The 16,336-nt window shown below is 38.5% G+C and overlaps 1 protein-coding gene across 1 annotated transcript in view; it reads right to left on the bottom strand.

Annotated features, from left to right (window-relative positions):
- NEK10 (NIMA related kinase 10) overlaps nucleotides 1–16,336 on the bottom strand; it is a 319,052-nt gene that overhangs the window by 106,303 nt on the left and 196,413 nt on the right. The window contains 1 exon segment of the mRNA XM_082637719.1: nucleotides 14,790–15,003. Within this exon segment, the coding sequence (XP_082493845.1) occupies nucleotides 14,790–15,003 (214 nt within the window).

Raw genomic sequence — 16,336 nt, 5'->3', positions numbered from 1 at the left:
ATCAAAAAATACTTGTAGACAAACGAAAATGAAACACAACAGTCCAAAATCTATGGGATGCAGCAAAAGCAGTTCAAAGATTGAAGTTTATAGCAATAGAAGCCTACCTTAGGAAACAAGAAAAAATTGAAAAAACCCTACCAAAAACCAAAACCTAACAAACAACAACCCCCCCAAAAAAACCCCAACAAAAAACCCAACTTAAACTTACACCTAACAGAATTTGAAAAAGAAGAATGAAGAAAACCCAAAGTTAGCAGAAGGAAAGAAAACGTAAAGATCAGAGGAGAAATAAATGAAATACAGGTCAAAAAAAAACCCCAAGACAAAACAATAAAAAAGATTGGTGAATCTAAGAGCAATTGTCTTGAAAATATAAACAAAATTGATAAACCTTTAGCCAGATTCACTATGAAAAAAATGAGAAAACGAGAGAGGGTTCAAATCAATAAAATCAGAAATGAAAAATGAGAGGTTACAAACACCACAGAAATACAAAAAATCATGAGAGAGTTCTATAAATGATTGTATGCCAATAAAACGGACAACCAAGAAGTAACGGACAAATTCCAAGAAATGTAGAATCTCCCAAGACTGCACCAGGAAAAAATAGAAAACATGAACAGACAATTTACCAGCAATGGAATTAAAATAGTAATAAAAAAATCCAACAAAGTAAAGTCCAGGACCAGGTGCTTCACAGGTAAACTCTACCAAACATTCAGAAAAGAGTTAGCACCTATCCTTCACAAACTATTCCAAAAAGTTTCAGAGAGAGGAACACTTCTGAACACATTCTAAAAGGCCAATATCACACTATACCAAAGCCAGACCAAGATATAATAAAAAAGAATACTGACCAATATCACTGATGAACATAAATGCAAAATTCTCAAGAAAATATTAGCAAACTGTATTCAACAATACATTAAGAGGATCATACATCTTCATCAAATGGGATTTATATCAGGGATGCAAGAATGGTTCAATCACTGTGAAACACCACATTAACAAAGTGAGGAACTCACCAGGAAGGAAAGAGAGAGGACACAAAGAAAGAAAATAAGAAAATGAAAGAAGAGAAATAACAACCAATACCACAGAAATACCCAAAAAAATAAAAAAGAATACTATGTGCAATTATATGTTAACAAATTGGACAACCTAGAAGAAATGGAAGTTTCTAGAAACATACAGCCTGCCAAAACTGCATCAAAAGGAAATAGATAACTGAACAGACCAATCACTAGAAGTGAAATAGAATCTGTAATAATAATTTTTAAAAAAAAAACCTCCCTGCAAACAAAAGTCCAGGACCAGATGGCTCCACTGGGGAATTCTATAAACATACAAAGAAGAATATATACAAATCCTCCTCAAACTCTTCGAAAAGACTGAAAAGAAGGGAACACTCCTGTAGTCATGCTATGAAGCCACCATAATCCTGATACTAAAACCAGACAAAGACACTACCAAAAAAGAAAATTATAGGCCAATATCTTTGATGGATATAGATGCAAAAGTCCTCAACAAAATATTAGTAAACCAAATCCAACAACATAGAAAAATCCTTTTTCATATACCATGATCAAGCTGGATTCATCCCAGGGTCACAAAGATGGTTCCACATATGTAAATCAATCAATGTGATACACCATTATCAACAGAAGAAAAGACAAAACCACATGATCATTTCAATAGATACAGAAAAAGCATCTGATAAAATTCAACATCCTTTCATGAAAAATACTCTCACCAAAGTGCGTATAGAGCATAATTCAGAATAATAAAAGCTATTTATGACAAAAACACAGCCAACGTAGTACTCAGTGGTGAAAAGTTGAAAGCCTTCCCACTAAATTCAAGGAACAAGACAAGGATACCCACTCTCATGACTTCTATTCAACATAGTATCAAATTTCTGAGCCACAGCAGCCAGACTAGACAAGGAAATTAAAGGTATCCAAATTGGAAGGGAAGAGGTGAAATTGTCATTATATGCAGATGATATGATGCATATACACATATAGAAAACCCTAAAGACTCCACACAAAAATTACTAGAACTGATAAATGAGTTCAGCAAGGTAGAAGGATACAAGATTAACATACAGAAATTGGTTGCATTTCTTTTCACTAACAATGAAATATCAGAAGAAGAAAGTTTAAAAAAAAATCCCTTTTAAAATTGCACCAAACAAACGAAATAGTACTTAGGCATAAACCTAACCAAGGAGGTGAAAGACTTAAATCCCAAAAACTATAAAATATTTTTAAAGGAAGTTAAAGATGATTAGAATAAATAGAAAGATATCCCATGATCCTGGAATGAAAGAATTAATATTATTAAAATGGTCATACTATCCAAAGAAATCTACAGGTTTAATACAACCCCTATGAAATTACCCATGACATTTTTCAATGAACTAGAAAAAATAATACTAAAATTTATATGGAAGCACAAAAAGACCCAGAATTGCCAAAGTAACCCTGAGGAAAAAAGAAGAGAGCTAGAGGCATAACCCTCACAGACTTCAGGCAATACTACAAAGCTACAGCAATCAAAACTGCATGGTATTGGCACAAAAAGAGACATATAGATCTCTGCAATAGAAGAGAGAGCTCAGAAATAAACACACACCTACGGTCAATTAATCTTTGACAAAGGAGGCAAGAAAATACAATGGAGAAAAGACAGTCTCTTCTGGAAGTGGTGGTGGGAAAGCTGAGTAGCTGCATGTAAATAAATGAACTTAGAACACATCCTCAAACCATACACAAAAATAGACTCAAAATGGCTTAAAGGGTTAATTATAAGACATGACACCATAAAACTCCCAGAAGAGAACATAGGCAGAATACTCTTTGACATAAAGTGTAGCAATATTTGTTTGGATCTGTCTCCTAAGGCAAAAGAAATAAAAGCAAAAATAAACAAATGGGACCTAATCAAAGGAGAAAAAACAAAAAGACAACCTACAGACTGGGAAAATATTTGCAAATGATGCGACCGACAAGGGAATAATCTCTAAAATATACAAACAGCTCATACAACTCAATATCCAAAAAACAACCCAATAAAAAAATGGACAGAAGACCTAAATTGGCATTTCTCCAAAAAAGGCATAGAGATGGCCAAAAGGCACATGAGAAGATGCTCAATATTGCTAATTATTAGAGAAATGCAAATCAAAACTACAATGAGATATCACTTCACACCAGTCTGAATGGTCGTCATCAAAAAGTCTATAAATAATAAGTGCTGGAGAGGGTGTGGAGAAAAGGGAATTCTCCTACACTGTTGGTAGGAATGTAAATTTGTGCAGCTACTATAGAGAACAGTATGGATATTCCTCAAAACACTAAAAATAGAGTTGCCATATGATCCAGCAATCCCACTCCTGGGCATATATCCAAAGAAAACTCTAATTTGAAAAGATACATGCACCCCAATGTTCATAGCAGCACTATTTACAATAGCCAAGACATGGAAGCAACCTAAATGTCCATCAATAGATGAATGGATAAAGAAGATATGGTATATATGTATATAATGAAATATTACCCAGACATAAAAAAGAATAAAACAATGTAATTTGCAACAATGTGAATGAGCCTATAGATTATCATACTAAGTGAAATCAGAGAAAGACAAATATCACATGATATCACTTATATGTGGAATCTAAAAAAAATGACACAAATGAACTTATTTACAAAACAGAAACTGACTCACAGACACAGAAAACAAACTTATGGTTACCAAAGGGGAAAGGAGGAGTGATAAATTAGGAGTTTGGGATTAACAAATACACACTATTATATATAAAGTAGAAAAACAACCAGGATCTACTCTATGGAACAGGGAACTATATTCAATATCTTGTAATAACCTATAATGGAATAGAGTCTGATAAAGAATAACATATATATATATATATATATATATATATATATATATACACAAAAACTGAATCACCCTGCTGTATGTACACCAGAAACTATCACAACACTGTAAATCAACTCTACTTAAAAAACAAGAAATTGAAGAATAAAAATCATATGATCATCTTAATAGATGCAGAAAAAGGTTTTGACAAAATTCAACATCCACTTACAATTAAAAACTCTCCACAAACTGGGTATAGAGGGAACATACCTCATCATAATAAAGCCCATATATGATAAACCCACAGCTAACAGCCTACTAAACAGTGAAGAGCTAAAAGCATTTCTTCTAAGATCAGGAACAAGACAAGGATGCCCATTCTTGCCCCTTTTTTCAACATAATATTGGAAGTCTTAGCCGTAGCACTCAGACAAGAAAAAGAAGCAAATGGAATCCAAATTGAAAAGAAAGAAGTAAAACTGTCACTATTTGCAGATGATGTGGTACTAAACATAGAAAATCTTAAAGGCAGCACCAAAAAACTATAACTCATCAATGAATTCAGTAAAGTTTCAGGATACAAAATTAATATACAGAAATCTGTTACATTTCTACACATTAAGAACAAACTATCAGAAAGAGAAATTAGGAAAACAATCCCATTTACCATCCATCAAAAATATACCTAGGAAAAAATCTAATTAAGGAGGTTAAAACTCCTTAATTGGAGTTGGAAAACTGGACAACTTTAAGACACTAAAGCATTGGAAAACTCTAAGACACTGATGAAAAAAACTGAAGAGGACAAAAAAAGATGACAAGAGATACTGTGTCCATGGATTGGAAGAATTAACATTGTAAAAATGATCATACTACCTAAGGCAGATTCAATGCAATCCCTATCAAAATACCAGTGGCATTTTTCACAGAAGTAGAAAAAAATTCCAAAGTGTGTATGCAAACACAAAAGATCTTAAATAGCCAAAGCAATCTTGAGAAAAGCCTCAGAGCTGGAGGTATCATGCTCCCTTCAGACTATATTACAAAGCTACAGTCATCAATACAGTATGGTACTGGCACAAAAATGGATACATAGATCAATGGGTTAGAATAGAGAGCCTGGAATAAACCCATGCACTTCTGGTCTATTAATGTATGAAAAAGAAGGCAAGAATATACAACGGGGAAAAGACAGTCTCTTCAATAAGTGGTGCTAGGAATACTGGACAGCTACATGTAAAAGAATGAAATTAAAACATTTTCTCACAGCATATAGGAAAATAACCTCAAAATGGATTAAAGACCTAAATGTAAGACTGGAATCAATAAAACTCCTAGAAGAAAACATAAGCAGAATACTATAAAGAAGATGTGGTACATATATATGCAGTAGAATACCACTCAGCCATAAAAAAAGAATGAAATTTTGCTGTTTGCAACCAAGTGGATGGACCTGGAGGGTATTATGCTTAGTGAAATAAGTCAGACAGAGAAAAACAAACACTATATGATATCACTTGTATGTGGAATCTCAAAAAAATAAAAAAAACAGATGAATATAATAAAACAAATAGACTCATATATAGGGAGAACAAACTAGTGGTTTCCAGTGGGGAGATGGAAGGAGGAGGGGCAAGATAAGGGTAGGGAATTAGGAGACACATACTATTAGGTATAAAATAAATAAGATACAAGGATGCTATGTACAGCACTGGGAATATAGCTACTATTTTATAAAAACTTGGAATGGAGTATAAATGGAAAAATTATGAACCACTATGTTATATACCTGAAAGTAATATAATATTGTAAATCAACTATATTTCAATTAAAAAAACATGAAAAGTGAAATAAAAGGTATGACTGTACTAAAAACATAAAAAATGAAATAAAATTTTTAAAAACCCACCAAAATTATATTGATTGAATCTTTAACTTCCGGATTCCAAGAATGGCAAGATAAACCACCAAATAGTATTGCTTTCCTAAAAAAGCAGGTTGCTGGAAATGCTGTTATTCAAGAAATCAAAACTGGCTCTTCTTGGAGACTAATTCTTATATAATTTTCCCAGCTGAGGCAGATCATGGAAAGGAATTTAGTGACCAGGTATCCTGATCAAGGATGGGCTTTGTGACCCTATTGTGCTAGGCCCATTCTCAGGAGGGTTAAAAAAGAACATTTATGGGTTGAAGGGCCCCTTAATAAATCCCTGCTTTCAGGGGACCCAGAGCATGAGTGAAGGATAAGTCATGGGTCATGATACAACAAAGGCAGAGAGAAAATAGAACAAGGGTGTCACAGGCACCATCGCATGCACTTGCGGAAGTCTGTGGCTTTGGCATCCCTTTTTCAAGTATACTCAGAAATAAACTTAAATATCAAAATAATTTAAAGGTTAATGTCATGAAAAATAAAAGCACATATTCTGATTTGTACCATGGCAAAATTACTACCACCAAAAACAGTAATGAAATCAATTACACAGACTAATAAGAAAAATTTTTTAAGGCAAATATAATTTCCTTCTTTAAACTGACATACAATATTTTCATCCATATTTCCAAGATTGCTGAATAAATTGAATATAAGCAGTCACTGCTACTTATACAAAGATCATATTACAAACTTAAAGAATTTCTAAGATATCTTTTTGATACCTCTGGTTTTGTAATATACAACAAATTATGGGTTAGTTCTTTGGAACATCAATTATATTGACTTAATTTTAACTATAAGATATCAAAATGGATGCAAATATGTATCTCTATAGTAGTGAAATATTACATGTAGCAATTAATATTTTTTTAACTTAAGATTAATTTTCCTCAACACAAGCAAGAACAGCCTCAGACAGTCCATCAGAACGCATCCTGGAACCGGGCCCGGAGGAAGATGGCGGAAGAGTAAGACGCGGAGATCACCTTCCTCCCCACAGATACATCAGAAATTCATCTACACGTGGAACAACTCCTACAGAACACCTACTGGACGCTGACAGAAGACCTCAGACCCCCCAAAAGGCAAGAAACTCCCCACATACCTGGGTAGTGCAAAAGAAAAAAAAGAATAAACAGAGACAATAGGATAGGGACGGGACCTGCACCAGTGGGAGGGAGCCGTGAAGGAGGGAAGGTTTCTACACACTACAAGCCCCTTCGCGGGCGGAGACTGCAGGTGGCGGAGGGGGAAAGCTTCGGAGTAGCGGAGGAGAGCACAGCAACAGGGGTGTGGAGGGCAAAGTGGAGAGATTCCGGCACAGAGGATTGGTGCCCTCAGGCACTCACCAGCCCGAGAGGCTTGTCTGCTCGGCCGCCGTGGCGGGGGGGGTTGGGAGCTGAGGCTCGGGTATCGGCTTTCAGTCAGAGCACAGGGAGAGGACTGGGGCTGGCGGCAGGAAGAGAGCCTGAAGGGGTTAGTGCACCACGGCTAGCCCGGACGGAGTCCGGGGAAAGGGTCTGGAGCTGCTGAAGAGGCAAGAGACTTTTTTCCCTTTTGTTTCCTGGTGCGCGAGGAGAGGGCATTAAGAGGGCTGCTTGGGGAAGCGCCGGAGACAGGCGTGAGCCGCGGGTAAAGCGCGGACCTCGGAGACGGGCGTGGGCCACCAGCGCCGCCGACGCCCGCCGACGCCCGCCGCCGCCGCCGCCGCCGCGGCCCGCCGCCGCCACTGCCGCCGCCATCGCCGCCGCCGCCGCCACGGGGCCTGTGTGCGAGCGCGGGTCACTGTCCACCCCGCCTTCTGGGGGGCCTGTGCACCCCGCCACTGCCGGGGTCCCGAGACCCGGGGACGGCTTTCCCGGGAAAGCGCACGGAGCGCCACGGGCCGCTGCAACGTCACGCCAGCCTCTGCCGCTGCAGGCCCGCCCCACACTGCGCGCCCCTCCCTCCCCTCTGCCTGAGTGAGCCAGAGCCCCCGAATCAGCGGCTCCTTTAAACCCGTCCTATCTGAGCGAAGAACGGACGCCCTCCGGCGACCTACGCGCAGAGGCGGGGCCCGGTCCAAGGCTGAGACCCGGGAGCTGTGAGAGCAGAGACAGGGAAATCTCTCTGTGCAGCCTCGGAGGCAGCGGATTAAAGCTCCACGGTCCATTTGATGTGCCCTGCGTCTGTGGAGTGCATGAATGAACAGCGAATCATCCCAAATTGAGGAAGTGGACTTTGAGGACAAGATTTAAGACTGTCCCCCCTTTTCCTCTTTATACAACGAATTATTCCAAATTAAGTAGGTGGACTTAGAGAGCAAGATTTCAGACTTCTCGCCCCTTTCCTCTTTTTACAACGAATTATCCCAAATTGAGGAGGTGGACTTGGAGAGCAAGATTTTTGATTTTTCCCCCTGCTCTCTTTTTGTGAATGTGTATGTGTAATCTTCTGTGTAAGATTCTCTCTGTATAGCTTTGCTTCCACCATATGTCCCAGGGTTCTATCGGTCCGTTTTTTTTTTCAATAATTACTTTCTAATTTTAATAACGCTACTATATTTCATACTTTATTCTATTTTACTTTACCTGCTCTTTCTTTTTTTCCTACCTTCCCTTCCTCCCTCCCTCCCTCCGCTCCTCCTTTCCTTCTTTTTCTTTCCTCCCTCCCTCCCACCATTCTTCTTTCCACTTTCTTTTTCTTTCCTTCCTCCCTCCCTCCCTCCTGTCTTTCTTTCTTTCTTTCCTTCCTCCCTCCCTCTCTTCTTCCACTCACTCTTCCTTTTGCTTTTATTCCTCCCTCCCTCCCTCCTTTCTTTCCTTCTCTCTTTCCATCCTTCCTCCCTCCCTCCCTCCTTTCTTTCTTTCTTTCTTCCTTCCTTCCTTTCTTCCCTTCTTCCTTTCTTTCCCTCTCTCTTTCTTTCTTCTACTAATTCTTTCTTTCTGCTTTTTCTCCCTGTTATTCTGAGCCGGGTGGATGAAAGGCTCTTGGTGCTGCAGCCAGGAGTCAGTGCTGTGCCTCTGAAGTGGGAGAGCCAACTTCAAGACACGGGTCCACAAGAGACCTCCCAGCTCCACATAATATCAAGCAGCGAAAATCTCCCAGAGATCTCCATCTCAACACCAGCACCCAGCTTCAGTCAACGACCAGCAAGCTACAGTGCTGGTCACCCTATGCCAAGCAACTAGCAAGGCAGGAACACAACCCCACCCATTAGCAGAGAGGCTACCTAAAAACATAATAAGGCCATAGGCACCCCAAAACACACCACCAGACGTGGACCTGTCCACCAGAAAGACAAGATCGAGCCTCAACCACCAGAACACAGGCATTAGTCCCCCCCACCAGGAAAGCTACACAACCGACTGAAACAACCTTAGCCACTGGGGTCATACACCAAAAACAACGGGAACTACAAATCTGCAGCCTGCAAAAAGGAGACCCCAAACACAGTAACATAAGCAAAATGAGAAGACAGAAAAACACACAGCAGGTGAAGGAGCAAGATAAAAACCTACCAGACCTAACAAATGAAGAGGTAATAGGCAGTCTACCTGAAAAAGAATTCAGAATAATGATAGTAAAGCTGATCCAAGATTCTATTTCCAAGATCCATAATCTTGGAAATAGAATAGACAAAATGCAAGAAACAGTTAACAAGGACCTAGAAGAACTAAAGAGGAATCAAGCATCGATTAAAAACACAATAAATGAAATGAAAAATACTCTAGATGGGATCAATAGCAGAATAACTGAGGCAGAAGAATGGATAAGTGATGTGGAAGATAAAATAGTGGAAATGACTGATGCAGAGCAAAATAAAGAAAAAAGAATGAAAAGAACAGAGGACAGTCTCAGAGACCTCTGGGACAACATTAAACGCACCAACATTCGAATTATAGGGGTTCCAGAAGAAGAAGAGAAAAAGAAAGGGACTGAGAAAATATTTGAAGAGATTATAGTTGAAAACTTCCCCAATATGGGAAAGGAAATAGTTAATCAAGTCCAGGAGGCACAGAGAGTCCCATACAGAATAAATCCAAGGAGAAATACGCCAAGACACATATTAATCAAACTGTCAAAAATTAAACACAAAGAAATCATATTAAAAGTAGCAAGGCAAAAACAACAAATAACACACAAGGGAATCCCCATCAGGTTAACAGCTGATCTCTCAGCAGAAACTCTACAAGACAGAAGGGAGTGGCAGGATATAATTAAAGTGATGAAGAAGAGAAACCTGCAACCAAGATTACTGTACCCAGCAAGGATCTCATTCAGATTTGATGGAGAAATTAAAACCTTTACAGACAAGCAAAAGCTGAGAGAGTTCAGCACCACCAAACCAGCTTTACAACAAATGCTAAAGGAACTCCTCTAGGCAAGAAGCACAACAGAAGGAATATACCTACAATAACGAACCCAAAGCAATTAAGGAAATGGGAATAGGAACATACATATCAATAATTACCTTAAATGTAAATGGATTAAATGCTCCCACCAAGAGACACAGAGTGGCTGAATGGATACAAAAACAAGACCCATATATATGCTGTCTACAAGAGACCCACTTCAGACCTAGAGACACATACAGATTGAAAGTAAGGGGATGGAAAAAGATATTCCATGCAAATGGAAATCAAAAGAAAGCTGGAGTAGCAATTCTTATATCAGACAAAATAGACTTTAAAATAAAGACTATTAGAAGAGACAAAGAAGGACACTACATAATGATCAAGGGATCGATCCAAGAAGAAGATATAACAATTTTAAATATTTATGCACCCAACATAGGAGCACCTCAATACATAAGGCAAATACTAACAGCCATAAAAGGAGAAATCGACAGTAACACACTCATAGTAGGGGACTTTAACACCCCACTTTCACCAATGGACAGATCATCCAAAATGAAAATAAATAAGGAAACACAAGCTTTAAATGATACATTAAACAAGATGGACTTAGTTGATATTTATAGGACATTCCATCCAAAAACAACAGAATACACATTTTTCTCAAGTGCTCATGGAACATTCTCCAGGATAGATCATATCTTGGGTCACAAATCAAGCCTTGGTAAATTTAAGAAAATTGAAATTGTATCAAGTATCTTTTCCGACCACAATGCTATGAGACTAGACATCAATTACAGGAAAAGATCTGTAAAAAATACAAACACATGGAGGCTAAACAATACACTACTCAATAACGAAGTGATCACTGAAGAAATCAAAGAGGAAATTAAAAAATACCTAGAAACAAATGACAATGGAGACACGACGACCCAAAACCTATGGGACGCAGCAAAAGCAGTTCTAAGGGGGAAGTTTATAGCAATACAATCCCACCTTAAGAAACAGGAAACATTTCGAGTAAACAACCTGACCCTGCACCTAAAGCAATTAGAGAAAGAAGAACAAAAAACCCCCAAAGCTAGCAGAAGGAAAGAAATCATAAAGATCAGATCAGAAATAAATGAAAAAGAAATGAAGGAAACGATAGCAAAGATCAACCAAACTAAAAGCAGGTTCTTTGAGAAGATAAACAAAATTGACAAACCATTAGCCAGACTCATCAAGCAAAGAAGGGAGAAGACTCAAATCAATAGAATTAGAAATGAAAAAGGAGAAGTAACAACTGACACTGCAGAAATACAAAAGATCATGAGAGATTACTATAAGCAACTCTATGCCAATAAAATGGACAACCTGGAAGAAATGGACAAATTCTTAGAAATGCACAACCTGCCAAGACTGAATCAGGAAGAAAGAGAAAATATGAACAGACCAATCACAAGCACTGAAATTGAAACTGTGATTAAAAATCTTCCATCACACAAAAGCCCAGGACCCGATGGCTTCACAGGCGAATTCTATCAAACATTTAGAGAAGAGCTAACACCCATCCTTCTCAAACTCTTCCAAACAATATCAGAGGAAGGAACACTCCCAAACTCATTCTACGAGGCCACCATCACCTTGATACCAAAACCATGCAAGGATGTCACAAAGAAAGAAAACTACAGGCCAATCTCACTGATGAACATAGATGCAAAAATCCTCAACAAAATACTAGCAAACAGAATCCAACAGCACATTAAAAGGATCATACACCATGATCAAGTGGGGTTTATTCCAGGAATGCAAGGATTCTTCAATATACGCAAATCAATCAATGTGATACACCATATTAACAAGTTGAAGGAGAAAAACCATATGATCATCTCAATAGATGCAGAGAAAGCTTTCGACAAAATTCAACACCCATTTATGATAAAAACCCTGCAGAAAGTAGGCATAGAGGGATCTTTCCTCAACATAATAAAGGCCATATATGACAAACCCACAGCCAACATTGTCCTCAATGGTGAAAAACTGAAACCATTTCCACTAAGATCAGGAACAAGACAAGGTTGCCCACTCTCACCACTTTTATTCAACATAGTTTTGGAAGTTTTAGCCACAGCAATCAGAGAAGAAAAGGAAATAAAAGGAATCCAAATTGGAAAAGAAGAAGTAAAGCTGTCACTGTTTGCAGATGACATGATACTATACATAGAGAATCCTAAAGATATTACTAGAAAACTATTAGAACTAATCAATGAATTGGTAAAGTAGCAGGATACAAAATTAATGCACAGAAATCTCTAGCATTCCTATACACTAATGATGAAAAATCTGAAAGTGGAACTAAGAAAACACTCCCATTTACCACTGCAACAAAAAGAATAAAATATCTAGGAATAAACCTACCTAAGGAGACAAAAGACCTGTATGCAGAAAATTATAAGACACTGATGAAAGAAATTAAAGATGATACAAATAGGGCTTCCCTGGTGGCTCAGTGGTTGAGAATCCGCCTGCCGATGCAGGGGACACGGGTTCGTGCCCCAGTCTGGGAAGATCCCACATGCCGCAGAGCGGCTAGGCCCGTGAGCCATGGCCGCTGAGCTTGTGCGTCCGGAGCCTGTGCTCCGCAATGGGAGAGGCCACAACAGTGAGAGGCCCGCGTACCGTGCAAAAAAAAAAATAAATAAAAAAAAAAATAAAAAGATGATACAAATAGATGGAGAGATATACCATGCTTCTGGAGGATTGGAAGAATCAATATTGTGAAAATGACTCTACTACCCAAAGCAATCTACAGATTCAATGCAATCCCTATCAAACTACCACTGGCATTTTTTACAGAACTAGAACAAAAAATTTCAAAATTTGTTTGGAAAAACAAAAGACCCCGAATAGCCAAAGCAATCTTGAGAACGAAAAACGGAGCTGGAGGAATCAGGCTCTATGCCAACTCTATTGGCATAGAGTTGCTTATAGTAATCTCTCATGATCTTTTGTATTTCTGCAGTGTCAGTTGTTACTTCTCCTTTTTCATTTCTAATTCTATTGATTTGAGTAATTAAGTAATTAAGTAATTAAGACAGTGTGGTACTGGCATAAAAACAGAAAGATAGATCAGTGGATCAGGATAGAAAGCCCAGAGATAAACCCACGCACATATGGCCAACTTATCTTTGATAAAGGAGGCAGGAATGTACAGAGGAGAAAGGACAGCCTCTTCAATAAGTGGTGCTGGGGAAACTGGACAGGGACATGTAGAAGTTTGAGATTAGATCATTCCCTAACACCATACACAAAAATAAGCTCAAAATGGATTAAAGACTTAAATGTAAGGCCAGAAACTATCAAACTCTTAGAGGAAAACATAGGTAGAACACTCTATGACATAAATCACAGCAAGATCCTTTTGGACCCACCTCCTAGAGAAATGGAAATAAAAACACAGATAAACAAATGGGACCTAATGAAACTTCAAAGCTTTTGCACAGCAAAGGAAACCATAAACAAGACCAAAAGACAACCCTCAGAATGGGAGAAAATATTTGCCAATGAAGCAACTGACAAAGGATTAATCTCCAAAATTTATAAACAGCTCATGCAGCTCAATAGCAAAAAAACAAACAACCCAATCCAAAAATGGGCAGAAGACCTAAATAGGCATTTCTCCAAAGAAGATATACAGACTGCCAACAAACACATGAAAGAATGCTCAACATCATTAATCATTAGAGAAATGCAAATCAAAACTACAATGAGATATCATCTCACACCAGTCAGAATGGCCATCATCAAGAAATCTAGAAACAATAAATGCTGGAGAGGGTGTGGAGAAAAGGGAACACTCTTACACTGCTGGTGGGAATGTGAATTGGTACAGCCACTATGGAGAACGGTATGGAGGTTCCTTAAAAAACTACAAATAGAACTACCATATGACCCAGCAATCCCACTACTGGGCATATACCCTGAGAAAACCATAATTCAAAAAGAGACATGTACCAAAATTTCATTTTAGCTCTATTCACAATAGCCCGGAGCTGGAAACAACCTAAGTGTCCATCATCGGATGAATGGATAAAGAAGATGTGGCACATATATACAATGGAATATTACTCAGCCATAAAAAGAAATGAAACTGAGCTATTTGTAATGAGGTGGATAGACCTAGAGTCTGTCATACAGAGTGAAGTAAGTCAGAAAGAGAAAGACAAATACCGTATGCTAACACATATATACGGAATTTAAAAAAAAAAAATGTCATGAAGAACCTAGGGGTAAAACGGGAATAAAGACACAGACCTACTTGAGAATGGACTTGAGGATATGGGGAGGGGGAAGGGTAAGCTGTGACAAAGCGAAAGAGAGGCATGGACATATATACACTACCAAACGTAAGGTAGATAGATAGTGGGAAGCAGCCGCAGAGCACAGGGAGATCAGCTCGGTGCTTTGTGACCGCCTGGAGGGGTGGGATGGGGAGGGTGGGAGGGAGGGAGATGCATGAGGGAAGGGATGTGGGAACAGACGTATATGTATGACTGATTCACTTTGTTATAAAGCAGAAACTAATAAAAAAAAAAGGAAAAAAAAAAAAGAACGCATCCTGAAGAGATTGAAAGATTTCCACTTACTTGAGAGAGAAGAGCCGGCTCGCGCTGACACATGACTGTGTTCCGGTTGGCTTCCATAAAATACCTCTGTGTGCGTCTCCTTTCCCGTTCCAGCTTCTTCTCCAAGGCCAGCTGGGATGCGGATAAATTATCTACATACTTCATCATGACATCTGATATCATGGAGCTGACCTCTACGATATCTGGGCGGGTTTCTGCATCAGGAGTGAGGCATCTAAGGGAAGATAACCTAATTACAGCCCTCTGGTCAAAATCGGGACCAGGCCATGGGGTGTGAAGGGCCAAGTTTAAATTCTGCTGTGTGTCCCCAATGATGTTTGCACCCAAGAGAACCCGGGCAAGGTGGACATCAAGCATAGCTTTGCATCAAAGACCTCTCAAAACCATTTGGAAAGTTTGGGGAGGAGAAGGAGCAGCACTGTTCTCTTTGCAGCTAGGCTGGTGGGCAAGGGTTACAGGCTGCACAGGAAGCTGCTCCCAGTCTCAGGATGGGCAGGTGGGGTCTGCGTCTCCTTGTGTAAGTGGTTATTTTGTAAAACCACTCCAACTCATCGGCCAGTTAAACAAAGAATGATCCCAATAATATAGGCCCTGATGATCACACCTGATGCACCAAAAGGAAGGCAGGATTCTTGTGCGGGGGGGAGATAACAACTTTTTGGCCTTTTCCAGCTGTATAGGGACAATGTCAACAACTTTGATTAGTGAGAGTCTTACAAAGCATGATGTCATAAAAATAAAATTCAACCCAGTTACTTAGAGGTTTAAGGTGTGTTTCATAATTTTTAACAGATAATTTGACACATCACATGCTAAAAATTTTCTCGGATTTTGGCAGTAGGAAATATCAATCAGCCTGCTAAAGGGAGCATTGTTTCTGTCACAGCTAAACACTAAGAGAAGGCTATTCTAGATGCTTGTGGAACCAATTATCAAGATCACTGGTTAGCATAATTTAAAACATTCTGGCACTCACTACAATATTTGTCTATCTTTTAAATTCAAAAGCTCTAATTTCAATGAAGTTATGTGTACTTCTCAATAAAATTTAACTTATTTGGACTTTGACTAAAAGATCTAATTTTCACATCTTGTATTTGATTTAGCATCCCAAAGTTAATACAACTTTCAACTATACTAATGTCTCCAGGCAAGATTTAAGAATTATTACTCACAATTACTATTAATAACAGAAGTGAAAATAACACTCTAACTAGTTATTTTTCTAATTATTCGTCCTTAAGGTTTCTTTGCATTTATTTATTTATTTTATTTTTCTTTTATTTTAAATTGTAGATGATTTAAAATGTTAGAGTAGTTTCAGGTATACAACATAGTGATTGAATATTTTTATAGATTGTATTCCATTTAAAGTTATTATAAAATATTGGCTATAGTCCCTGTGCTGTACAATATATCCTTGTATCTATTTCATACCTAGTAGTGTACCTCTTAATCCCCTTCCCCTATCTTGCCTCTCCCCCAACCCCTCTACCCACTGTTTTTTTCACTGTATCTATGAGTCTGTCCTATTTTGTTATATTCAT

Source organism: Mesoplodon mirus (genome assembly GCF_964341445.2).
Source record: "Mesoplodon mirus genome assembly, chromosome: 12".
Taxonomy (NCBI): Eukaryota; Metazoa; Chordata; class Mammalia; order Artiodactyla; family Ziphiidae; genus Mesoplodon; species Mesoplodon mirus.
The sequence above is the reverse complement of the archived record's forward strand: the minus strand, read 5'-3'. Positions and strand labels throughout refer to the sequence as shown.